The sequence below is a fragment of the Halyomorpha halys genome, unplaced genomic scaffold (assembly GCF_000696795.3).
Source record: "Halyomorpha halys isolate HHAL.00 unplaced genomic scaffold, Hhal_1.1 Scaffold1751.1, whole genome shotgun sequence".
Lineage (NCBI taxonomy): Eukaryota > Metazoa > Arthropoda > Insecta > Hemiptera > Pentatomidae > Halyomorpha > Halyomorpha halys.
Window position 1 is genome coordinate 189,339 of NW_027116636.1, and position 27,348 is coordinate 216,686.

General features: G+C 31.8%; 2 protein-coding genes and 1 long non-coding RNA gene across 6 annotated transcripts in view; 2 read left to right on the top strand and 1 right to left on the bottom strand.

Moving 5' to 3' along the window:
• The window catches only part of fmt (phosphatase 6 regulatory subunit 1-like protein fmt), a 35,680-nt gene extending 23,130 nt beyond the window's left edge, over positions 1-12,550 (top strand). For 2 of the 3 annotated variants that reach the window (XM_014435963.2, XM_014435964.2), the window contains exons 9-20: positions 2,257-2,442; positions 2,529-2,642; positions 2,734-2,798; positions 2,919-3,105; positions 3,185-3,271; positions 5,302-5,387; positions 5,695-5,814; positions 6,945-7,033; positions 8,313-8,450; positions 9,421-9,574; positions 9,719-9,814; positions 11,699-12,062. In XM_014435963.2, coding sequence (XP_014291449.1) covers positions 2,257-2,442; positions 2,529-2,642; positions 2,734-2,798; positions 2,919-3,105; positions 3,185-3,271; positions 5,302-5,387; positions 5,695-5,814; positions 6,945-7,033; positions 8,313-8,450; positions 9,421-9,574; positions 9,719-9,814; positions 11,699-11,759 — 1,383 coding nt within the window. In that variant the 3' untranslated portion in view covers positions 11,760-12,062. Of the gene's footprint in view, positions 1-2,256; positions 2,443-2,528; positions 2,643-2,733; positions 2,799-2,918; positions 3,106-3,184; positions 3,272-5,301; positions 5,388-5,694; positions 5,815-6,944; positions 7,034-8,312; positions 8,451-9,420; positions 9,575-9,718; positions 9,815-11,698; positions 12,063-12,412 lie in introns of those variants that run through there. The other variant, XR_010845116.1, reaches the window with a different exon arrangement.
• Positions 12,551-13,197: 647 nt separating this feature from the next.
• Positions 13,198-27,348, bottom strand: part of LOC106690525 (uncharacterized) — an 18,979-nt gene continuing 4,828 nt past the window's right edge. The window contains exons 3-8 of one of the 2 annotated variants that reach the window (XM_014435972.2): positions 24,301-24,440; positions 22,899-23,083; positions 21,221-21,300; positions 19,992-20,077; positions 17,710-17,818; positions 13,198-13,367 (exon numbers count right to left, since the gene is read on the bottom strand). In XM_014435972.2, coding sequence (XP_014291458.1) covers positions 13,238-13,367; positions 17,710-17,818; positions 19,992-20,077; positions 21,221-21,300; positions 22,899-23,083; positions 24,301-24,440 — 730 coding nt within the window. In that variant the 3' untranslated portion in view covers positions 13,198-13,237. The remainder of the gene's footprint in view (positions 13,368-17,709; positions 17,819-19,991; positions 20,078-21,220; positions 21,301-22,898; positions 23,084-24,300; positions 24,441-27,348) is intronic. The other variant, XM_014435973.3, reaches the window with a different exon arrangement.
• On the top strand, positions 16,574-20,420 carry LOC106690527 (uncharacterized). Its single transcript, XR_001344635.2, has 4 exons — positions 16,574-17,072; positions 17,324-17,460; positions 17,531-17,603; positions 20,009-20,420. It is a non-coding gene; the product is annotated as an uncharacterized lncRNA (long non-coding RNA).

The following is a 27,348-nucleotide window of genomic DNA, read 5'->3' on the forward strand; positions in this document are numbered from 1 at the left end:
AATGACATAATGGACTGACTTTAACTCTCCTTGTGGTTGTGCTCTAGTACATCTCTAAGCTACCTATGTTTTTCCAGGCTTAAACACTCATCCTTCCATTCTCTTATTACTTCAGAAGCTGTGGACTTCTACTATTTTAAATTATTTTTAACAGATATCGAGCTTGGCCTCCACATGGATTCTTGCTAGAGGACATGATTTTTTATACCAACATTTGTCCATACCTGTAAGCCATTTCAACTTTTTTAAACAGTTTTATAGTTTTTAAACACCTGTCCATAGTTACCCTGGCAAAACAATGGTAGAGGTTAGTGCAGATCTTTGCTGTGGGACAAATGCGTATGTGTGCACTTTCCTTAACCATGTTTTTTTCTGGGCTCTCCAGGTTACTCAGACAAAAAACAAAACAAAAAAGAAGATAATGAGAAACAAAAAGATAATAGGAAATTACAATTACAGAATGAGAGATTCTAATGACGGGAATAATAGGAACGCCTTTATGGAAAATAGACTACAAGATAATCCTGAGGGAAGTCAAATGATATTTCTGAAACCTCCTGACAATCAGGCCATTGGTGATTGACCTCTTGAAAATTTTGTGGTAAAATTTCAACTAATTAGTGGAAGAATTATTAGGTTTTGATTCATACTGGGTTATTTTTCAAAGATGTTAGAAAATCTTGTACAAGTCCTAAAGTATTATTGGCTATCAAACCACCGCCCTAGAACTTAAATGCAGTTAAAGAATGAACATTACTGCTACCAGAAAAAGATAGATGGAGTGAGGTTATATATTGTCAACTTTTCAAATTATAATATTCAGTTGTAAGTAAGAAAAGATAAGTAAGATCTCAACATCTTTAGGTAACCATCTAATATTAAGATTCTTTAGGTAGAATAAATTTCTTTTTCTAATAAATTTATTAAGTTATGTTCCACATCCTACTTTCATAATTAGAATTTCAGATGTTTTAACTTTTTTTGATGATTACATCTGTAAAGTAACCTTAAATCAAACTATTTTACACTAGTCCCAAAACTGCTACTTATTGAATGATGAGTCTTCCTCATGCCTCATACACATTTATTCCTTAAGATAGAGGTAGATGCATGCACTTACTAAATTGAATTATCAATCTCATAAAAATGAACGTGATGGAAACTGTGTTTAGATATAATGTTTAAAACATAATCGTCTCAGGAACATGTTTAAAAAAAGTAGAAAAAATTAGGACCAAAATTTACTGTCATTTTAATCCAAACTTTGCATATGATTATCTCGCATTGCTTTACTGTTTTCTCAAATGTAACTTAAATGATAATAAGATCCTGAAAGAACCAAGAGCGATTAAGACGTCAAAGTTGCTTTGTTCATAGGTGAATATATTACTGAAGATTTATAATAACAAGAAAATTAATATTAACAAAATATCACATAATTTGCTTGTTGGTTGCCAGCTGGGTGTTATTGAAGCAGCTTCAGAATTTAAAACTGGAATGTTGTGTAAAGACAATTATGAAATTATTTAAGACTATTTATGTTTAAGAACTCTAAATTGATGTGTACTGTATTTAAAAAGTTTATAATTAAATTTAGTTTTATAAAACTTAATTTAATTTTTATTATTGACTCCTTTACAACTCCTTAAATATTACACTATTTGCAAAGATGATCTAAACAGACCTTAAAGTGTTTAAAAAGTGGTTTTAGTGTTATAGTTTCTTATGATTATGTCTTCTTTTGTAGCCATAGGACTCGTGTATAGCTTGTGATTTTACTTAAAGTTTTTTTCTTCAAACTTAATGTGTATTAGCTTAATTACTTATTTATTAACTATTGTACTTCATTGCTACTTATTTCAGATTTACATGCTATGTTAGCTTCTCTCTCCGAATACTATTGTTCAGCACAATGATGTGACTTCCATTTAAAAATACTTATGAAAGAACAATGTCATGTAAATTAGCTCATCAGTAGCTGGGATCAAGCACACCTCCATTTATTCATGCTTTTTAAAGTTACTTATATTTAATTGGTTGTATCAAAGAGGTAATATTTTGTTACAGGTCTTGTAAGTAATTTGATAAAATTATTTTAGTTACTTAAACTTTTAAACGATTGAAACAAGATATCTTCCTTCAAGCTTAGTATTTTTTTATTATTATCTTCATTAAATCTTGTTTAGAAACATAAGATTGATAAAAGAAAATGTATGTTAGTATCTTAGTAATTAATTTAATGGAAACCTGTTTCAGAGTCGTTTTGAGTCATATGAAGCATTTGAAACGCTTAGATTTGAATTGCCAAGTTATGCTCCTATTCAATCTCCATTAGGAAACACAAGACTAACAGTAATTAAATTTATATCTGCACTTATCGCTACAAACACTCCTGAAGTTAATGAAGCACTGAATTCTCTTGACACAGTTCACATTTTACTTGTAAGAAACTTTAATTTGTATTAATTTATTTTGATTAATAGAATGTTAGAATATATTTTAGTCAATAATAAAATTACTTTTTTTAGGATCTCTTTTTTCATTATACATGGAACAACTTTTTACATTCTCAAGTTGATAGGTGTTTAGCTTTTGCTTTGAATGCTGGACCAGAATCGAGCAAGAATCCTTTGATACATAATGTAAAATAGTCTTTTATTTCTGAATTTCTTTCATTCTATTGGCTTGTTTTAATGAACCTAAACTTTCAATTTTTTTTTTTTTATTTTTTAGATATTTATCAAATGTCGGCTACTGCAAAGGATTCTGGAAGCTTGGAAAGAAAATGAAAATGAACAGTAAGGCTCAATTTTTTAAATCCTATGTAAAAATCTTATATATTTTAATTGTTTGTTTGTTTAGAATTTGAACAAACTCTTGGTATTTTGTAGTAATTAATCTTTATATTTTTTCTTTAGGAACAAGGCTGGTGGCAAACGAAGAGGTTACATGGGCCATCTCACCAATATTGCAAACTCTGTGATAAAACAAGAAGATCTCACTTATTTTATAAATGAGAATATTGATCAAGAAACTGTTATGTATTGGGAGAAGTTTGTTGAAAACACACTTCAGCCTATTAATGTCCTCCATCAGCAGTTCCTTGTTAGTTTCTATTCATACATATACAGCTGAATAATATTGAATTAAAGCATAATACATTTTGGTTGTTTATTATTTGTAGGGTGGTAAGCATCCAGCTCATATCAATAATAAGGACGATGATTTAGGATACAGGGATGCCAATTTCTCTTCAGAATCTATTAATCAGGTTGGTTTCATTTTCTGTTAAAGGTATTTTTCACATTATTATTTTTGTGAAAGAAATTTTTTGACTGAATTTGAATAAAACAATTTTTAGTAACTGTATCTTCTACTGATGATCAGCTATTAATCTTAACTAGTCGCCTAGCTTCAAAATTATATCCATCCCAGATCTTAAAAATAAATCTATTCCAGGAATAAAAATAATTGTTTCCTGGGCCCCAAACTGTATGTGAACGCCTGTATTCTGAAGTTCAATATTTACGGAAAAACAATAACTCTTTAGGAATAGAAAAAGTGTCCCAGGATTAACTATAAAAACTAGTACTAGGTCCAGTACAACACTGCACTATTGTTCTACATATCATATAAAGCCATTTTACCAGAAATTACCTTATGCCCACCAATTTACTGCAAAGGTGAAAAATACTCCAAATCGGCAAACTGGATAGCACTGAAAAAACTCCAAATGATATGAAAAAAGTGAAATATGACAAAGTTTCGGTGGTTACTGGCAAACAATGATTGATGAGAAGTTGAACTTTTAAGACAAATAACTATGGCTATGTTTTTTCCTTTGATGGGCTAGGGCTATGCATGCAATAAGTACAAGGTGATAACTTTCTCTATTTTTTTCAGACAGGCTGAGTACAGCAATTATATCGTAGCCAAGGATAGAGATAGGGGATTTAAGGACAATTCTAGATCTGCAATTTTTTGAGGTTAACAAACTTCCAAAGATGAATACAAATTATTCTATACTTTTCTTTCTAGTTGTACAACGTTTCAGGACAATTGTTTCATATTCATGCACCTTTATAATCCTCATACTTGTCTTACTTTCAATTTCACTATCGCAATCATATCATCTATGAAACTTGGTTGAAAATTGTTTACCAAATTCAATGTGAAACAATTTTCAGCCTTGTTTTATAGATGACATGATTTCGATTGTGAAATTGAAAGTATGATAAGTATGAGGATTATTAAGGTGCATGAATATGGGACAATTGTCCTGAAACGTACAACTAGAAAGAAAAATATAGAATAATTTATATTCATCTTTGGAAGTCTTTTAACCTCAAAAAATTTATAGAAATTAATTTATCAAACTTCCTAAAAAGAAAATCCAGAATAGTGATTTTATTATTTTAATTTTATCAATGTAAATTCTAAACATTGCCAAAATAATAGCAAGAAATAAAGCAGGACAGAAATTTATCTAATAAAAACAAAATCCATGAAGGGTCATGGATTCAATACTTTTTAAGAAAGTTCTGTTTTTGACCAACTGTTGTACATTGAGGTGATTTTTTTTCTTTAAGATCAGGCTCACCGATTTTCCCCCATTTAATGTCCAACTTTTACAAAGGCTGGGTGGAGCTCGGCAGGCTCCTAACTACGCAGGGTTGTCTCATGGCTTTGGTAACAAAATAAATATTTAATCTGCTACAGCTGGATTTGAACCCGGGTCCTTGGAGTCGGTAACACAGCACCCAGTAAGCCATCTTCTTTCTTCTATTGCAAATATATTTGTTTTACAATATCAAATTTTATGTCACTGATTCTTCTTATTTATAACTTATTAAGAGTTTTTTAGATTATTTTTTTTTGTCCTACTTTTGTCTTGATCCACTTCATTTCATTTTCTAAGGAACATTGTGTAGTTATAAATTAATCATATGTAATAAAAGATTAAATTTAGTTATTCGTATTTGGATTAAACTTTTAAGAATAGATGAAATGTTTGTTTGGGCAATCTCTTCATCAAGAAAACGGCAGACATTGTTCATCGAACAAAAAATGTTTGTTACAATTTAGACTAATATTTGACCATTGTTTGTTTAGTGGGGACACAGCTTAGCAGTAAGGAAAATACCAGATTAGACCTAGTTAATTGAGTTAAAACTCTTAGTAGTCTAAAACTTACCTGTAAAATAAAATCATCCATATATTATACATTACAATTATAAAGTTAATATCATGGTCTGTAATCAGTATTATTTGAAGAAAATTAATTTATTGTTATATTTTCAGAGCATCAGTGAGTTTGGAACCAATGCAACTCTCACAAGCAATTTTATTGAAAACTTTGCATCTTTCGATGATCGTAAAACTTCAAAGTAAGTACTTTTAGATGCTACTAAAATATGTTAAAAAAATTTTGTTTTTAATTGTCTTAGGAAAATAGTTACCTGTCTTACACTAATTACAAAAAAAAAAAAAGGAGATAGTTGACTGGTTCAAGAATTTTATTGTAATTGATCCTCTATGTATCTTGCTCTTGTATTTATTGTAGCAATAAATACATTGTCTTACTTTCTGTACTTAATTTGATTTTTTTTTGTAGTTTTTAATTTGTATTAAAAAGTTATAATTTTATAATACTAGCTTGTTTTTAAAGTAAGTTGAAATATATTTTTTATTCAGTTCTCAGGATGATAGTGACAATGATCAAAAGGCAGAAATGTTCAAACAAATTTGCTCACAGAAGAAAGGCTTTGAAGATATGGAAACTACTATGGAAGAGGAAGACTCTTGGGATTACAAGTAAGATTAGTATCAATATTAACCTTAATTCACTAACATAATTTATTTAGTCGTAAGTAAATGACTTATGGTTCTATGAGACACTCAACTTTAAAGTTAAATTAATAAAACAGAATAAAGTGTTTAGAATAATACTATTACTATTTTACATTGACCCTCTTGTATCATTCTATAACAATAATTTCTTGAATAATTTGAAATTTAATTTCTAAAAAGGTGTTAAAAAATATATATTGTGTAACAATTATATTTTAAAAACTTTTCTTTTTAACAGAAATTATTAAATGCAATATTGGTTTTCATAGAGAACTAATTAAAAATATTTACTACTTTTTTTTTAACCTTGCAACAAAGTCATGCTATCTTAATGCACCCCATGCAAATACACTTTCATTTATCTCGCTAATGTATATTTTTTCTTATATAATTTTGTATGGATCTGGACTTCCTCCATTGGTTAAAATAAAATATGAGCTTCAGTGTTTCAGATCATCATTTCCAACTCTAGAACACTTACCCAAATTCTATCAATATTGATTTTTCTTTTATCAACAATCTAATTTTACAGTAAATTATTCACTTAAAACTTACAAAAGTCTTTCTCTTTATTTTCTAATGGACAGATGTTTCTTTTATTGCATCTTGGAAGCTTATCCATATTTTATTTGTGGGGGGGAGTTCTTTGACTCCTATTAAACCCATAATTTTCTCCTGGATTGTCATTGGGAGGGTACACAAAGTTGCTTACCTGGTTGAATCCTAAACCATTTGAACCTCTTCTTCCTATTATAATAACTAGATTCTCTTCTCTCGATTTCTTTATCTATAGTGATTTCACCTTGATTCTGGGCCATGATCAATGCTGTTATAGTTATTGTCTTTATAGTCTGATTCAATGGCAACATCTGCTTCTAACTTCTAGAATATGGAACTCCTAACAGAACAGAACTTCCCCCCCCATGACTAATTTATGACCTCTATTTTTTGTTGTTTTTTTATAATTGCAAAGTAGGGTCCAATATATATGTTTACACACACAAACATAAACATATATATATATTTATTTATTTTAACTTCAATTTTTATAATATTTTATTTAAACCTTTTTTTTTTTTTTTCATTTATTTTAGCTTATGGAACAACTCAGAAGATCATTCGAGTAGTTCTGATGAAGAAGACAAGATCCTAACGCACCCAAAAGAGACGAACGATCCTGCTGGTATGCCTTATTTTTTTATCTAATGATCTTTTAAACTGTTAGTATTTAACTCCTCTGCATTTTATCCAATTTTATGTTATTACAATTAGATAGCTGTATGTTTATTCTTTCAACGTGGAAGTAGAAGTAGATGGAAGTAGATCGACGTACGTCCAGCCGCCTTGTTCTCTTGAAAGATGAACCGAAGTAGTCCGCCCGCCGTGGCTAAAATAATTTAAGCTGGCGCAGATGGCCAGAATCCTGGCAACTACGAGTATGTAGTGAGGAGACAATACGTGTGTGCTCACTGAGACTGTAAGAAGTCGTCTGTCTATTTTCAGGATAAAAAACAACAGAGAGTAGTTGTTTTGTTTTTTGACTTAATAAAAATCACATGTTCCAATTATCGATTTGTGGACCATATGTTGGCCGCAACAACGACGAAATAGTTATTTCAAATAAAGAAAATATTTTCAAACATTTTATTTCATATCTCCAGTTTTAATTTGTTTAATTAGATCTGTTTTGTCCCATTTGGTGTTGTTTAAAGAGCTCTAAATCACCCAAGTTTCATGTAGATGAGTTGAGTCGTGTTAAAGTTATCGTTATTTTTTTAAAAAAGAAATCAAAGGGCTACTCAATTAACACAATTTGAAAACATAAAAAAAACACAAATAAAAAAAAAATTTGTTTGTATAACTTTAGCATTTTTGTATGTTATTATTCTCTGACATTACTCTATATGCATTTTCAGGTTACTATAAACAAATTGATTTGATTTTTTATATGGTAAGAAAAATTGGAGCTGATTGCTACTGTGTTAAATGTGATAATGCAGTAAAGTAGGCCAACATACATTTTATTATGAAAAAACAAGTCAGATTCATATTTAGTGTCATTCGAAATTGTTTATTTTTATGTATCGATTTAAAAAAAAAAAGAAAACGAATGGCTCACGTTAGACAACAATTTTGAGCTAAAAATAATTCATTTGTTTGTTATTATAGAAATTGTATATCCAAGAACATGGTTTATATAACCAAATAATAACGCATGTATCTAGCCAATGGAATAACAAAAAATATGTTTATTAATAAGTATTGGGGAATTAAACATATTAGAAACATATCATTTTTATTTTTTTTTTTTTTTATCTTTAATCAGACTGGGCCACAGCAACTCATGGGTTCATGGGTCAAGTACAGATTCTGTGTATATATGTGTGTGTTAGTATGTATATATAGAACCACATTTCTTCTGAATAATTACAATAAATCAACTATTATCATTCTTTAAATAGGGGCCTTGCCGCTAGTGGAACAAGTTGATCCTTGGAGTGAATCAAAAAGGACAGATAATATCTCTAATGAAGAAGGTTGGGCAGATTTCACATCTTTTGATGTACAGTTTGAAGCAGTTCCTGAATCCCATAAAATTGGTATATTTTTGTACAATATGTAATTTTTTATATATTCCTACAGTGATAATTTTGATGTTACAACAATGGCCTAAAAATGCTATGGAGATGAAAGTTATTTATGCAAAAATGTTTTAGGACTAAATGCAGATTTTAAGCTTTAAATCACCAAATGATATCAGATTCATTAAAATCACATTCATTTAATTGCCTTGATGGTAAATGGTGATCCAATTATGGTTATGATGAAACCCTTATTAAATTATTAAAGAGTGATTAGTATTTAGTTATGAAGGGATGAATAATAGTAGAAAAGTGGATTAAATCTATTCCAATTTAACCAGGGGGTCAAAAGATGATAAACACTTCATTCCCTTAATATTACTTACTTTCCTACCCCTTAATTCTTCTTTCGAAGAGAACTCGACATGGTAACACTTATTACCACTTTTAAAAGTTTTCTGGGACAAAGATTCAGATAAACTTCTAGGCTTCAAAAAATTCTGAAACACCCCTTGGCATTTTCAATTAATAAAAGTTCGGCTAACATTGGTACTTTCATATCAAAATTTTGTATACTGAATATGCAATGGGTTAGTAACACTCCTTTTTTTCCCCTGGTCTTTCCACATAAACATAAACATAGATTTCCTCAATGTGTATATGGAAATAATTTATGGTGCACAGGTATTGCAATATTTTTGAAAACGAACTATTAGAAAAAATATGATACTTAGGCATTAAGGTAAAAATTATGTATAATCTTTCATGTCTTTTGTTCACTGCCTGCCACATTATGCAATCATTGTATTCTTAACAATTTTTTAAGATCAACTTGTGAGCTTTACAATTGTATCCTACATGAGGATTTTAGTTTTATTTTTCTCTAATAGTTATTTGAGCTTCATCTGTGTTGCAATTATCTGAAGTAATATTTTATTTTATTTTTGTTGGCTTTAATTGAGAAATCATTGCTTCCGTTTGTTCACAGATAATCAAGAGCCTGATATTGCATCTGCTGTTCAATCTCAACAGAAGAGTAAAGATCCATTTGATGGAGAAGAAAGTTGTAATAGGAACATTAACGCTAATGATTTAGTTTTGGAGGATGTTCTTCCAGAAGAAGACCTAATTGATAATTTTAGGTTTGATATTAATTTATGATTTAATTGATACTTTACTTCCTCAGCTGAGTTATTTTTTTCTTTTCTTTTATGTTAATTCTACCTGTGTCACTATCAGGGGTGGCAATTTATGGTTTTCTTAAATATAAATTTCTTGTTCCATAGGTTTCTGTCTATACAAGGTATGATTTCTGAGAAAGGGAATACTAATGCTGTTAGTGGTGACACAAAGACAGTGAAAAATATTGAAGAAGAATCCAAGTGAGATTTTCTATTTTATTGTTATTTTAATTTAATCTTTAAAGTGTTTAAAAAAATTATCATTGGTTTTCTTGTATGTTCAACAATAAAAAAATAAAATTAAACATTTCTGGTATTGGTAGTTTGGTAGGTACTTAAAAGATAATTTAAATTATAATTTTAAATCTTCTTGACTTGTTTCATGAAGTATGAATATTTGTGTTTTGACTTTATTTTTTCTTGTTGTAAAATAAAAGGTATAATTTTGTGAATAATCAAAAATATTAAAGTGTGAATTGTATTAAAAAGCTATTAATTATTTTTGAAGCTGGTCTGTGTAAATATTGTATTTATTGCTGGAGAAGTTAGTCCCCTTTCACATTCTTTAATGATTAGCAACAATATTTTCCAATATGACCTCTGAACCATCAAGTGATGTTTTTTGAGATTTTGTATACCTTTCCTGGTAAAAGTTTTTTAATATTTATGATTTCAAGTATAATTCCATTTCATTGCAGTACCTCGTTATTAATACATTTTCCCAAAAAGTTGACGTTTATATAAACCATTGTATTAGAACAACTTCAAGATTTTTTTAAATTATTTTATTTTTATGAGTCTATCATCCTTACAGTAAAAACATGTGAAGGTTTTTTCCTCTCTAAATTAGAACTTTAGATGGATGGTCCGGATGCAGTCAAATAAAAAAACTCAAATAGTCAAAAACTATTTAATTTTAGCCCTGCAACATGATGCAAAATGTTGGCTCGAATTAATTAGTTTTTGACTATTTTAGTTTTTGTATTTGACTGCACCCAGATTATCTTCCTTTTATTATTAAACACAAGCCGTATTGTTATTATACACACGCTGTATTTCAATTTCAGGCTCTTTTTAAATATTTCTTGATTGAACTATCTTAAGCCTCCTCTTCCCATTTTAAACAAAGACTTCAACAAATGATATAGGACCATTGCTCCCTGGAGTTCTTAGTAGGGTGGGTCTGGCTAGGAAGGATTGCCTTTTTTTGTGTACATTATATCTGGCGAGAGTAGAAAAAGTAGAAAGAATGAATTAAAAAGGCATGAAACAGGTTTTGTATTCATTGGAGAATATTTTGAAATTCTGACTGTTATTGTCCCTTCTAGTACTTTTAATCTACTCTGAAAAATAATTGTTTTCACCATTGTAAATTTCAAAATGTTCTACCATTGTGTGAAATGTTTAACCTATTTCGACCATTTTCTCTTGTCTATTGTTCCTACTCTCCATCTGATGTAATTTTTTGGTGTTAGCTATGGCCTACAAATATTAGTTTTATACAAATGTTGTACTTGAGAAGCCAGAGACCTATTTATTTTTGTCATTCTTAAAAAATAAATCCAAAATAACAGTAATTATAATAATTAATTATTTTCTTTTGTCATTTCATTTCGTAATTGTTTAGTGTTGTAGTAATCCTGTTGGCTCCTAATGGAGCCAAGGACCATTACGAATTCCCACCACTCATCTGGGTCGTCATAATTATTTGCTTGTTGGAAGAGTTACTTTTTATGGCTGTTAAAGTGAGCAAATTGTTAAACTTATTTTGTTTGTACTATTAAGTTGGGAACGCATATCAGTGGCTATTAGTTCAGTTTATTTTAAGTTTTAAAAGGCAGTCAGTTAGGTCATAGTCTCATTTTTACTCTTTCACTGATTAAATTAGTAATTAAAAGAGGGCAGATGTAAGCTCTGAATGAAAGTCTGCATTTGAGGTGCATTATTCCATTCACCTCAGGACAATTAGATCTTCATCCACTTATCCAACAATATTTGTTTATGCATTTTACTAAGTGCGAATTAAGCTATGGCTCACACTTGTATTTTTGGAATGGTACTATAGTTTTAATATTTTTATTCCAGAGAAACCAAGCACAATGAGAGCAGGACACCATGTGAAGCCCATGAAGCAGATCCTGTTTGATATTGGTGCTTTCACCACCCGCGCATATCAGCTGTACTATTCATCAAACCCTGTGATCATAATTCCATTATCCTCAATTATAAGTTTATTATACTGTGTACATTTCTTTTATAGCTATTGATGAAAGTAATATTACAAGTGATACTTTTTTCTTTCTTATATTTTTTTTTTTTGTTGTTTTTTTAATTTCTCCATCCATTAAAAGAATTGTAATGTTTAGGATTTATAATTTAAAAATGAAGTGCAAATAATGAGATTTATAATTATATATGTATTTGTACATTATATGGATTTTTAAAATGAGTTGTAGTTAATAATCCTTTTTACTTTCACTTACCTATATTTGAAATAGATAGGAAGGGGAAGCATTGGAAAATAGTAAAAAAATCTGAGTCCTAGTTTTCAAGGGAAATGCATGTTTTAATGTCTCTAAAGTCCAAAAATTGTCTGTGTGTCAGAAATAAAGTTTTATGAAAATTAAATTATGTAATTAAGGTATGTTGATGCTTGAGATGTTATACAGCAATTTTTTTTAACAATTTCTCCAAAACTGTCCCAACAATTAAAATCTTGATCATATATTTTGATTCAGATGTATATAGTGTTCATTAAAGCAATTGCATATGGGAATGAAATTATTTTCTTTTTCCCAGGATCTTGAACTAGAAGAAAATAGGTAAATTCTCCAGTGAACTATCCAAAAACTTTGTTTACTTTCTCCTGAATCTTGAGGAACAAACGAAAAAGACAACAAAAATAAAAATAAATACTGGGATGAAATGAAGAAAAAGTTGGATAAATGGCCAATAAAGAATACCTAGAAAATAAAAATTCATTACTGAAAGATTATCAATTTAATTATTACAAAGATGTCGCAATTAAGTAATTACACAACTAATATACTTACCCAAAAATTACCTTTTTACCTTGAATGCTGAACAGTCACAGTTGATAGGCTTTTCTTTTTGTTTGTTGGCAGTGTTTCATATAAATAGTTACTGATTAGGTTTCATGATTTCCTTCTATAGATTCTTAAATAGAAAATATCAGTAGATGAACATATTTACTATATGGTAATGAGAAATTCACCAGTATCAAACTTTCGAATTGTCATTGATTTACTAGCTGCATCTAGAATTTTTCAAAACTGTTCTGAAAAATTACATCATTTGGCCTTTCATATTCTTGCCCTGAGTCATACAATGGATGTATTTTGTGAAAGTACACAACTATTTTCTTTTTAGGACAAAATTTTATAACAAGCGCCTAGACATTGTCATGTTTCCGGGTACCCATGTCAAATGTATGTAAATATGAATGTGTGTGCTTATCCTAATCTTTTAACTCATATACTACTCAGACCAATTAGCCTGAAAATTTATATTGATTAACTTCTAAGTGTGTCTTATTCTTTGTTATTAACAGGTTTCTGTCATGGTACCTTCTTTAAAAATTTTATTAACATGGACTTTGGGTTTTCATATATTCAAAGAAGAAAATTTTTTCTCTGGAAATTTTGTTTGTGGAGATTCAAGCGCGGATGCATCAAAAGGTAGGAATGATTGGTAATACCAGCGTGCGGCTTCAGTTTTGAATGGGTAATTTACTCTAAAAATATAAGAAACAAATTATTAGTATCAATAATATAGAATTTTTCATGTCTCCCTCCATCTTAAATCCAAAACTGTAACATGTTTCATCTAAAGTAAAGTATTGATTGAATCTTAAAGTTTGATTCATTTATCATTCTTGCTGATTTTAAGCAAGAAATCTGACAGCATGTGGGAATACCTATGAAACAGCCCACTCCAGCAGTAAAAACAATTTACAGTATCATTCTTAGCTTTTGTGTGCATACAGCTTGCGTTTCCATTAATTTTCCTCTTCTATTCTGTTTGGTGGCCTCCCTGATGTAACTCCTTGTTTCCTGGCCAAGGAGTGAGTGGAGCTCTAGAGCAGCGGTTCCAAAAATGGGTGCCACAGGTAAATGTTACTTTCTCAAAATATTACAAAAGAAAAAAATTAAATATATAAATGATTGACCGTATTATTTCAAATCATGAGGAAGATGGTCAGGGGGGCAGTCAAAAGAAAACAAAAAATAGTTAACTATTTTGACCACACCTCTGACTATCTACTTCATAATTATTTTATATGTTTGATTTATTGCTTGATTAATGTTTGTTGATTTAAAATATTCTCATTTTATATTTTATTATTTGATTGTTACATTTTGTGATTATTTTTAAACTAACATAGGTGCCATTGTGAAAAAGTTTGGTAACTGCTGAAATATAAGTTTTTTTAGCGCAACGGGGCTCCTGCAAAACTTTGGGACCACTGCACTGGAGTCTAGGCAACAGTAGAATTAGAGTAGGCTGCTTGTTTGTCTTTCCCCCCTGCTCTCTTATCTTTTCGGTTTATTTTTGTAATTTATAAGTTTTTAAGGTTTTAGTTGCTTGGAATGGATTTCAAACATTTTTATATTATTTTAAAACCCATTTTTACTTACTTTCCAGTAAACTATTAGTTGTTAGTTATGATTTATTATTCATTTACATTTTAAGTGCTAATAAGTTCCGATATAAAATAATATTCCATTTTTAATTAGGAGTTCGTAAAGGTCACTATAATTAAAAAAAAAAGTTGAAAATATTAGAGCAGTAGAACTGAGGTAGAACACTAGTTGGGTAGAGATATGCTTTCCCACCACACCAGCCTACTCTCTTATCTCTTCAATCCATTTCTGTAATAGATCAATCGCTTCCTGTTGGTCAGTGGTTGGTATTAGGATTTATTTTTAAGGAATAACTTGGTAAGGAAACCTTATGTATGTTACTGTCCACAGCTACAAGTCACTCCCTTCTCCATTCGGTTTTAGTGAGCTAAAATTTTTAATGTGTTATGTGAAGGGTTCAACTTGCAGGAGGTAATAATATTTCGAAAAAATAGTAGACGCTGAATTGCCAGACCATTTATCCTTGTTGAATCAGCATAAAGTTTGTTCATAGTTTTCCACATTCGAGTGATCTCATGTGAGATATCAATGCTTAAGTTGATATCCAGAAAGTTTGTGCGGGAAGGATCCTATTTTCTACAACCATCAACTGTCCCTAGTCACATTGTTTTCACTGCAGAGGGATGTTTTGAGTCTGAAGCATCCATTTTATCATCAAAACATGGTACATATTTTTATTTTTCCACATGTGTTACCATAGTTATTTACTTTATGACCAGGAATTGATTTGTTTAAATGATTTTTCTCAAATAATTTGTGAGAAATATTTTCATTTTGTCAGCTTTGTTAGGTTAGGTGTAATTTTAAGATGAAGTTGGTTTCTCATGTGTGTTGCTAATTAAAAAGTAACACAAGACAAACGTCATTTCAACACAAGATGGACCACTATTCATTTCTTTACAACTCAATAATTATTTCTACCTTTCTCTACCAAACTTCAATTGTATGGGTTTATTGCTACCACTTGATCTTTCTTTGAAAATCTCCAAGGTAAAGGAGCCCTAAATGGTGTGGGAGAGTCCTCAAGCTTGCTAATGGAAAAGTGGCTAGCTGAAGGCATTGCTATCCCGATGATCTAATATTTTATCATACTGTTGAACCAAACTCTAAGTTAAATTATTATTTGCACCAGAAGAAAAAGTTCAGACCTTGCAAAAACTCCTACCTTCTGACTGAAAGCTCACCAAAAGAACAATGAAGATTTATAAGATACAATTAATGGATATAAAAATCATGCACTCTGAATATTCATGATTTTGACAAAGAATATTTTGGCCAATGAAACCACTTAAGAGCTTAGGGAAATGCAAATTTCCTACATGTTTTTTTGCACATGTCTGATTAATCTAATAATGAATGAACTGTCAAATATCCTAGGGTGCAGTTTTCTTGGATGTAACCAGAGAAAAATTTAACTGGCGTTAAAAAAATGTTTAGCGCTTTTAAGTTTGGTAATTACCAAACAGCCATCTTAGGAGAACTCAAATGTAAGTTTCAAATGAAACTGAACCAAAAATCGTGAGGATACAGCACCGGCTTGTCCAAACGCTCTTTTGGTTTGTACCCATAAGCCAACACCCAAAGGGTCATCAAAAATTGAGACCAACCGATACGAAAAACCTATCTACACCCTTGCGCATACGACTTTTCTAGTTTGGCAATCATGCAGTAGCAGCACCTTTACTGAAACTAACCATTGCTACCAACCTAAATAATGAAAGTGCATAGACGGAAATCAGAATGAATTTTTAAATTCGCTCCTTTCTTGAATAGTGGCACCTATTTTTTTTTCTATTTAAAATTGGATATGCTACAAAGATAGTATTATAGACTGCTGTTACTTTTTATACTGAGGTCTTTCGATAGACTTTTCTGAAGCTATTATAGTTGTTACAAATTAACTCCAGTCTACGGTACAATCTATGGATTACCTCAAACACAAAATTACATGTTAACACGTGCAGATGCAAGAGCTTTCTGTATGGGTGACATTTAAAGGTGACTGAAAATACCGTTTAGTGGAAGGCACCCGACTACTATACCTAATTTCATTATTTTAAATATGCATCACCAAAAATTCACTAATATGTATGTTTAAGATGAATGCAATGACATCCCGTTGCTTAGAAGAAATAGGAGTGTAAGATAGGGTTATTTTAGTAGTCTGGTTTATTTTTTAAATTAAATTATTTTTCATTTTAATTTTTTTTTTTTTTTTTTCCCGAACCCTCTAAAACAGAAATAAAATGTGAGTTAGTAGTGCATTACTGTGTAGAAAGAAAAAGTAATCCGTGTTGTGTCTTACCTTTTACTACCTTTGGTATTTAAAGGTTACCTGTTATATTTAATTTTACATATGAGCTATCCGTTCAGCAACTATTTGAGTCCGGAGGTGAGGGGCCTCCTCGTGTTATATCGCATATAATATATAAATAAAAATAAAAATACAAATAATAAAGACAATAGATAATAGTGAAATGATAAGAGAAACAGTCTGAAATCAAAAGGGGTGCATCAGTAGATGGAGCTATGAGGTGATGTTAATAGGGTTTTTGGGATTAACTTTTTCTGTGTTTGACACTGCCATTTTATATTTTAATGCATTTCATATTTTAATCGATTGCCTTTGACTATTTGGATGAATTGGAATCGGGTATTGAAACTTTAATCTAAGTATCGTATCGATACTTTTTAAACGGTATGTAGTTAGGTTAGGGTTGTCTATATCATTAGTCTATTTATTTATTGTTTTTTTGAAATATTACCTTTTGGTTTGAAATTACTGTATTTCTTAAGTAAGTATAACTTGATGACAGTGAACTTGAAGTTATAAAAAAAATAAGATAAAACTTTATATAATGCCTAAAACATTAATATTTCTTTTTTGCTTTTTTTTACCAAACAACTGTCAATTATACATATTATAAGAGAAAAACTTCCTATAGTGTCTTTTAAGTGTTTGTTGGACATATGCAAATTAAATTTTTAATGAAAGATCCGCTCAGAACAGAGCCCTAAGAAATAGACTTAATTTCAGTTTTTTTAGGTCTAATTGTTACGAACTAATCAAGAGATCTCTGAATAATCTGTGCCGTTTGCTTAAAAATTGTTACAAACCAACTAATGAACAGGTTATGTGACACCCATAAATTCTTCCTTTTGGCTTCGCAGTATTCGGGTATAGTGTGTGTCTTGCAAACTTCTTATTACTTGATATAGTTTATCATTTAAGAACAATCCAAACCCTTTGCAGAACAAATTGAAACTACTTCAACTTTAATTACTCATGGATCAAGGGAGGTTATACATTATTTAGTCTGGCTCCGGTAAGCAGATTCAAATATAGAATTAACTTCATCATATTATTATTAAATTATCTTATCATATCAACAATCTAATGTTAGGAATAGTATATCTCAATAATTAATTTACTTCATCATCTCTGCCTGTCGTCGTTCGCCCCATGGAGAACCATATTTTGGAGGCTCTGGTTTCCACCTGACATTTGCTTTGTCAAACATCGTTTCTAGATTTAGAGACTCTAGAAAAACAATGTGAACTAATTGTGATGGCTGATTCAACAGTGTTACTAAAATGTAAACTACTTTATACTCATTAACAGTGCCTGCCTCATTACTTTAGCTAAAACGGTGAACAATTGCCTATTTGACACACTGCCGTGTTAACTAATAACTATGTAAGGGGAAAATATTTTTTCGAGATAGCTTTTTACACACTATTAGATATTCGTATACAACTGTTTAAGAAAAAGAGAAAGTTCTTTTCGAATACAAAACCTTTTTTGTTTTTTTTAATACATTTTTTCGAACTTGAGTGTTTACAAAATTTTTTACGGTACACCGAGCTTTACCCCCTATACGCCATTTAAGGTAAAAACAGTTCAAAGTGTTAACATGACAGTGTAGCGACGCTATCTATAGCGCCCGGCAGCACTGAGAGCTTCCGGGGCGTCCCCCGCCAAGAAGCACTATCTATGTCTGTTGTGTTCATTTATCTAGTGAAATGTAAATAATTTAATACTTTTATGTGTAAACATGTAAATAGTATTATAACTGTAAATGTATTGCTTTAATAAATAAAATTAAGTAAATAAATAAATAAGAAAAAAGTAAGTTCTTACAGGCGGCGCCTCTAACCGTTCTTTGTATTCTTAGAATCATTACCCCAGAGATGCTAGTTTATCTGCACCTCATTCATAACGAACTACAGCTAGAAACTGTTCAACTCATCGCACGGATACACATCAAATTCTTTGACAGTCTCTCTGATTCCTTCAATCCAGTTTTCCGAACAAAAACCCCATTCCCCTACCTGCGAGGTGGTAGGGCAGGAAAGGTTCCAAAAACCATGTCAAAATTACCCTAGAACTCCTTTCTTCTCATGAATCTGAAGAATTACGAAGACCCAGCTCCTTCAAACCTACAGACAATTGGAGAGCATAAAGAAGCTGCTCGAGAACATCCCACTTGGTGAATAAACGCCGTCTCAATTGCTAAGGAAGAGGTAGTAAATAGCTGGAGGCAGTATTATCCGTACAGATCAGAATTCATCCGTACATTTTGGCGGAAACCTACCTCCACGGTTTCAATCCATCTTGGCCGCAACTGAACACAACGATGTACACAAATTCCACGAAGTGTCTACGCATAACGAAAGATACGCCGTCGTCCAACAGATCATATCAACACAGAAGACAGAGAGGCTCACGAAAACTGTATGTGATTGTTCCAAAAAACTGCGGGAACTCAGAAAAGATATGGACCGAAGTCCCAGCCGAGGATATCAAACAAGTATGCGCTCGAGATCTACAGCTCACAAGGACGGTGTCTTCATGTTTCACAGCAAATTCAAAGAAAAAGCATGTAAGTGCATTGAGCCATGTAAATGGGAACCAAAAAGTCCAGAATCGACTTTAAACTAGTACCAATGAAAGTTGTAGCGGGAACTTTCACACCGCAACCGCACCGCCGCCTGACCTTTTCGTCAAATACGAGACTTTCCAGGCCATTTCTTTATTTCCCTGTTACCAGGTCCTAAAGGACGGCGCAGATCCCTCTTGAACGTTACACTCTTAGCGGCAAACAACTTTTCAATAAATACTATCGGGAAGTTACAGGGGATGTTGATTTAGACTTCACGAAACCTATTCGTAGAACCTTCATAATTGCTGACGTAGGCAAAGCGATACTTTGTGTGGACTTTCTTTAGACCTAAGAAACCAAAGGCTTATTAACCCACTCACTGGTTTGAAAATAACAGGTAACATCTCTGAAGAAGAAATCCCAGTTTATTTAATAGCACCTACAAATGCACGCTTTGCTAGAATTCTCAGTAAATTCCCCGCCACCATCAAATTAACACCAATACGTAGTATACCCACAGGAGTTGTCGAGCACCATATTGAATCAAGAGGTGGACCGCTAAATGCCGACTCTTACTTTCAGGAATATACTAGAAAGCCAAGAAGAAAATCGATAACCTGTTAAAAAAGGTACCTGTCGACCTTCAAAAAACCAAGTACACTACACGTTGTGAAGAAATCTGATGGTAGCCACAGACTGTGGCGATTACAGGGCTCTCAACAGAGTACATCATTTTTTTTTTGCTAATGTTAGATAATTAATTGTTAGATCAATGCCCTTTGATGTATCAGTTTAAACATTTTATGTACATGAAAACATAATTAACCTTACCTTTTCCTGTGTTGCAGTTTGGACAAGCCCCGCGTGTTAAATTACAACCACACAATCCACAAATAGATACGCAAGAAAGTTTAGTTCTAGAAAGAAGAATACATTTTCAACTATTGGTACAACATTATTATATCAATGTCTAAATGATCTTGAAAACATTTTTTTATTTATTATCAATTACTTAAAATATTATTTTGATCAAGAAATGTGCCGTATTAAAGTTATTATATTACACTTATTTTGATTTGGACCGATTTTAAATCAAAATAAACCTCAGGAACCATTCTATGAAGTCTGTACAACATTTTTATGTGTGAATAATACGTACAAAATTATAAACAAAGATGTGAAATTCTTTAATACGTAGGGCCCTAGTCCTTTAAGTTATACATAGGAACTTAGTACTTCAAGGATGTTGATATTAGTAGCCTAGACCTTAAAAATGTTATCTGAACCATTAGTTGTGGCGATTTCCCGATTTCAAAGAGGTTCCAAATTTAATCATTTTATCAGATAGATTTAAAATGATGCAATGGTCTCTAAAACTACGATCTGAGAATAAATGGCCATTCCTGATATGTGAATTTGGTGCATCAGACGAATTGAGCAACAAAACAATTCGTGGACGCAGCTATATTTCAACAATGGCACGTCTGATTGTAACGTATGAAATAGAATTTTGCAGAAAAATCATAATTTACAGAAAAATAAACTTAAAACCTGTGCATTTCATTCGTCATTTTTAACAAATTAAATCGAGCAGGTTGGTGGATGTACGATACAATCTCACAAGAGGAGAGCATAACATTAAAACAAAAAAAAAAAAAAAAAGGCAATCTTGTACTGTCTAAATTCCTACAAAGAACAAATCTTTGGACATGCAAGAAGTCTGTTAGAAATTAAGAACTCTATTGTCACATTTTCACTGATAATTTGGGTTTAAAAGAGGAACGAATTTGTACACTGGAAATATCAATTGTACATATATTATTAAGGCATAGCATATTGACTAAATAATCTTATTTAGTGTATAATAATCCAAAGAATTTTTAAAAAAATACATTATAATAGAAGTATGTTAGTGTATAAGAAATTTCAGTTGGAAGCAATGAATACCGATTTTTGTATATCAAAGGTTTTTTTTTCAAGCAATTTTAAGGACAAAAAATAAATTAATTAATTTTCAGGTAAATAAATAACGCCTGAATTAGAAGTAGGATTGTACATACTTATTTTGTTCCACGTCATGAACGTGACCCCCTCTCTTCGTTTCAATAATTGCATCTTTTTCTGGCATTGCTGTTACCTCCTGAATGAAACACACAGTAAAAAACTTAAAGGGCTAAAGAAAAATTACACAAGCTGGTAAAACTGTACAAAACAAGCTCCAGCGTCTTGAACTTAAACAATTCAAAATCCTTGGAACTCAAAAAATACTAATACTATTATTATTGCTCTAATTGAATCACAACTGTTGACTTTCACTCGCTCGGGATTTGTTAGATTTATTTTGATTCTCCAGTTGTGACACCATTCTTCAATGAATGTTAGGTTAGGTGTGACTAGGGTTGTTGATGTGGTAGTAGGGTCTTTATTTGCAGCGTATGTTGTTAGGATGGGTTGGGATATCAGCTGTATAAACAGTATAGAGAATGGGACCCGAGATACTACCTTAAGGAACACTGTTAGACTGATAAAAGAGAGATGAGTAGGCTAGGTTTTGATTTACTTTAAAAGTTATATAATCCAAGGTGAAAGGGAATTACGGGAGCTCTCCCTACCATAACCAATACTAACTAGAAAAGTGAACTCCTTTGATGATGCTTCCAATCCACTACGACTTGACAATAGTATGACCTCAAAGTTCTAACATGTTCATTATCATGAGGCGGTTGATGTTCGGCTGTAGAATTCTATCCCTGTCTTTTATCCATGTTTATATCAATTCTCCTAAGTTTGGTTATAGGTGTAGGTCGATTAGAACGGTTGCGGTTCGTCCCACGTTGTTCCAGGCTTAATGCTGGCCAATCCAAAGCCTGAATATTGTTTTTATTCCGGCATTCCCGCCTCTTTTTCACTAATTCCACTCTATTTCATAATTGAACTACCGTCATATTTTGTTAAAGCGTACAGGATAGGAAACATTCGTACCCTCTTCTCCCAACTCTAATTCGCCTATTGTTTTTGAACGTATTAACTTTGGCCGAGAACAAAATCCTCTTCCTTTGCCTACATATAGGGAAAACATACCTAACATTACAATTTGCTTCTATATTTTTTTAAAAATATAACAATGGAAAGAGTGTTATGGGAACATAATTATTTCTACAAGTTAAAGAAAAGAATATAGATTTATATCTGTGATCAATAGAACAAGATGTACTATTGATGTACCTATCCTAATGTACCATGGATCACCCCCGAGTGTACCTTGACTCATTAATAATCATTATTATCATTTACTCTGGGAATTATTGGACTAAACCATTGACACAAGCTTTTATGATATTCACGTTATCAATCAGCTTAGCACATTAGCTAAGTTGTAATAACGTTTGGAGAATTTTATACCGTGATCAGGCTGTTCTCATCTTAATTCCAAAGGGAGGCTGTTCTCATCTTCTTCTAAATAAAACATATGCCTATATTCAGGGGTGGATCCAGACATTGTTTATGAATATATGAACTGTGCTAACCTGTTACATTCTGTGTGAGTTTTGAATTTGAATGAGTTCCCGCCGGTGGAGCTTTTTTTGAAGTAGCGCCAACAATTTTTCCCAAATAATGCACTCATTTTCAATATATTTCCTTCTTTAATATTCATTACAACGAAGTCTTAAACATTTAAGTTCTGTATCTTAACGGCTTTTAAATTCTTTTGACATTTTAGGCTTACTCTTTACCAACCTGCTCAATGCTGCTTAGTTGTTTATCTTCAGTTTGTTCATCCTCTAAAGCTTTTTTTTGTTTCTGAATTATTTTTTCAAATTCTTTTCGTTCCTTTTCTAAAGCATCCATCATAGCTTTACGATATTGTTCTTTTACGTATTCAATTTCATAAACTACAGATCGAGGAAAAAGCTGCTTTGGAGCTGCAACCGTTATACAAAGTTAGTACAAAAATAAAATTAAAAAATTTTTAAAGTAATTTTAATTTAAAAAAATTTTTGTATCTTTTTAGCCCTGATGGAGCCCTGCAAAGTGGGGCGAAACGTCGGACATTAAAATAGTTTTAAACTATTTATTCTTTTTTTGACCGCAACCCTGACCATCTGTAAATCTGATGTAAGTTACCGTAAATTGTCAGTTGCTTAAGATTTTGTAGCCTCGTGGTAGTCACGTTTAGAGGCCATCTGAGCTTCTTACTCAAAATTCAAACCATCAGATGTCAGACAGCACAGTATGAGGACCTCAGTTAAAGGAATTACACAGTTTCGGTACAATAGAAAGTGAACTTAAGTCAATATGTTTTTGATTAGTTGAAGACAAGTGAGGTTAGGTGAATAACACCAGTTTGAAGTTGCTGCTGATATGAATCGAAGCCATAATTAACAGTCCACAACTTTTCTTTTGTAACCATTATATTTAAAAAACAAATCACAAGGTTTTGCAAGTATTCATAATAATTTATTTATTTGCTCATATATTTTTTTATTTTATACCCTTCCAATAAGAATTTTTACGCGTTCAAAAGTTTTTTTTTTAATTTAAAACACATTTTTAAAAATTGTTTTGGATTATTTCATGTTGCTTTAATGTTTTATAGAAAATGTGGTGTTATAAAATGACTTTCAAGATTCCTTATCCTGTAATTCAGCTTTAAAAAAAAACATATATTCATTTATAAATTGATTGTATACATAGATTCAGTGGCATGCGCGGGTGACAATAGTCATTTAAGATGTATTTAAACTTTATTTGGCTAAATATTACATTATTTATATGCTTATTTAAATAAACAGAAAAGAAAATATTAAAAAAAAAAAAATGGGTCTTTTTACACTGATTTATATATATGAACCAGCTTACAATCAGAGGGATGATTGACTGGGATGCAATTATTTTTTCATGTCCCCATAGAAATTATCCAGTTATACTTGATGAATCAGATATGGAACAGTTTCTCAACACTTTCAGTTGTGGTTTTAAAAATTATCTTGTATTTTTGTTTCTAAATAAGAAAAATCAGTTTGGGATACTTAACAGTAATCTGGTAATTTTGAATAAATTAGGCACCCAGATATGTTTGTCAATTTTGAATGGAAGTTGATACAGCAAATGTTAAATTTCTTTTGATATTGTCATTTACCAGGTTGTGGTATAGGTTTGGATTGAGTAGCTAACTGAAAGACATCACAACCAACTTCGTTAATAGGTGCTGCAAAGAATGATTTGTTATCTAAAATCCTCTTCGCCCTGATTTTCCCCGTCATCGGAGGTTCAGGAGAACTGAAAAAAATGTTCATGTAAAGATATTATTTTTTCTTAAATTTAATATTTATTGCTTTTTTTTTACGTGTTTATACTTTTGCCTCAATAGTTCATTGTATAACCTAGTTACATTAAAATTTCATTCTATTAAATCATCATTATCATTATAACCATTGATAAATAATTTTTTATGAAAGTGGGATCAATGTTGAAGAACGAATATCCCAATCCCTTAAGAAAAATATGCCTTATTTTCATAGCACAGTATCTAATTTTTTTAAAAATTTATTTTCTGTATTTAAAATACTATATTGTTGATTTTCTTGAATAACGACACATCAGACAAGAATAAAACTTTTGTTTTTATTAGAATGGTATGTAGCGACACTGCTACCTGCTAGTCTATACTATAAATACTACAGCTGCCAAGGCCCAGCATGACGCAACTTACCAGCTAACCCGGGAACTAGTACTGTACTCAGACAAACGCTGTATATTAATATATATACTATTCCTTGTATATACCATAATTTCACAAATGTAATGACTGTATAAGATATTGTGTGTGTGTATTTATCATTTGAATTAATAAAGATTACAATAGAATCTGCTGATCCGATGAAAGCTAACGTCTTACAAGCAGCATCTCTAGGTGGCGTTTAATAGCCCAGAGGCTTGACTATGCAAGAACTGTCTTTAAAGTATCCGTTTCACGGATTTCTTCTCCTAATGTGGCAGAGGGTAGTATTATACATAGTGGATCACCTCAATTTTGTGCTGTATTTGTAGTAATGTGTATTGTCTTTTTATTCTCTCCCTTATCTGGATCCCCCCTTCTTCCTATAGCTTGCTCCTATTGTAAGGTCCGGACTTACAAACTCTTTCGAGTCTACAGACATAGTACCCTGTGGAACGTAGCAACCAACCTATCTGAGCTTCCATTGTCGAGGTTTTCTGTTATAGAGAACCTAACATTATCAACTGGACTCAGATTCAACACAACTCCTCGACAAGTTCTTATTCCTAAGATAGTACTGTAGACTTCAGTTACTTTTTTTAATGAGCTCATTCTATAGACTTTCCAAAAGCTTTCAGGCTTGTTACTAATAAACTTTATTTTACTCTAGTTTAATATCTTAAAGGGTTAGCGGTAGCAGCGTGGCAACGCGCCAGTCTACCAACCCAAAGGTTGTCAGATCTATTCCCGGTCCCTTTTTCCAAGCACAAAATAATCCAAAACTCACTCACAACCTTCCCCCGGGCATTTGTGAGGCCCGTTACCACAAAAAATAGGCGTGGAAGTGACGAATCTATCCTACGAAAAAACTGCGTCAAGAAACGCGCGAGGACTTAGGTCTCCAGGGTCTGTCACAAAAAACCATAAAAAATCTCAACCCTGTTCAACCAAAGCAGCGAATTATTTTTATCATTCGCCTTCAAAAAATAAAATAAAACTAGGAACCATGTTTAGTTCAAGGTGGCAGAAAGAAATCGGATATATTTGAAAAAAATATAATTGTCAAATTGTTAATGGTCAACGGAGCTACATTGCTGAATTAAGCCCTACGGCAGTCGTTACGTGAGAATGCTTTCGAAGAATTAGACCAACTGCAGGTGGCAGGGTTCGCCATTTCAAAGAGACCCCGAAAACAAATAGGTATATATGTGAGAACCAGATACTGTCGGGGTCAGAATAGGCGAACACCCTCAAACTGAATATCAACTATGCACCTCTGTGTGGAGTCCCATGGGCCAGTGGACAGCAAGGAGAAGTTGGGTACCTCTGTCGCAAATGCGGCAGAGAATCTGAAACACCAGCCCATGTGCTGGGAAAATGCCCAACTACTCCCTCCTTATAACAAGCCGGCACCATAGGGTCAAAGAAGAATTGATGAAATTTCTTTGAAGAAAAGACTTCACCTGCTTCGAGGAGGTCTATTGTGTCGACACTGACGGATCCATAAGATATGCCGATATTGTCGCATTTAGAAAAATCGGATACACGGCTCTGGTCTTGGATCCGACGGTAAGATTTGAGAGTAATGACCTCGAACAGGAAGGTGAAGTGGAAAGGGAAAAAAAGGAAATATATTAAAAATGTATCCCTTTCCTTAGGGAAAAATTCTGCAAGACCTTCGGAGAGAGAGAATTCACCGTGAGAGGCCTCTGGTTTGGATCTCGCGGAACAATACCAGATAGAACAAGGAGCTTCTTAGATGGATTAGGTGTTACCATTGGGGATATTGCGATCTTGGCAGAAAATATTATTTTGGACTCCCTGGGGATAGTACATCTTCATGGGAATTAGCTCTAGTTTATTTATTTATTTTAGTACGTGGACCTGTCGATTTGTGTGTTTCAACTTATTTATTCATTAAATTATTTTATTTTTATTTATTTATTTATTTTTTTTTTACTTATGTATCCAATCTAGTATTTCTTTTAGCCAACTTTTTGTTATATTTTCCTTTCGATCTATGTATTAGTTTTGTTTTGGTAAAATGTATTTATTTGTTTGTTTTACTGAAAACTGGTCTACTGATGTGAATAGTATTTCTTTGGTTTGATCTCGTACTGCCGTCTGATAGGGAATTTGTTTACGAGTCACTGGGGAGGATCTGAGAGGGGGAATTCGGGAGAGTGAATTTGTCGATCAAATGAAATAAAAATTGTGAAATGGAATGGACAAGAGGGTGAATGAAAAAAAGGAATAAATAGAAATCTTTGTATTTGGTGTATATACTGAAATTTGTATTTGTAAAAGAAAACTGGGAAAAAAAAAGAAAGTATTCTTTCTATTTTATTATACCATGTAAAAAAATGTAATTCATATATGTCCGATCATGGATTGATAAGTATGCTGTGTAATGTAGCAACCCGATGTATTTGGGCAGCATGAATGAATAAAGTATTTCTCTCTTTATAT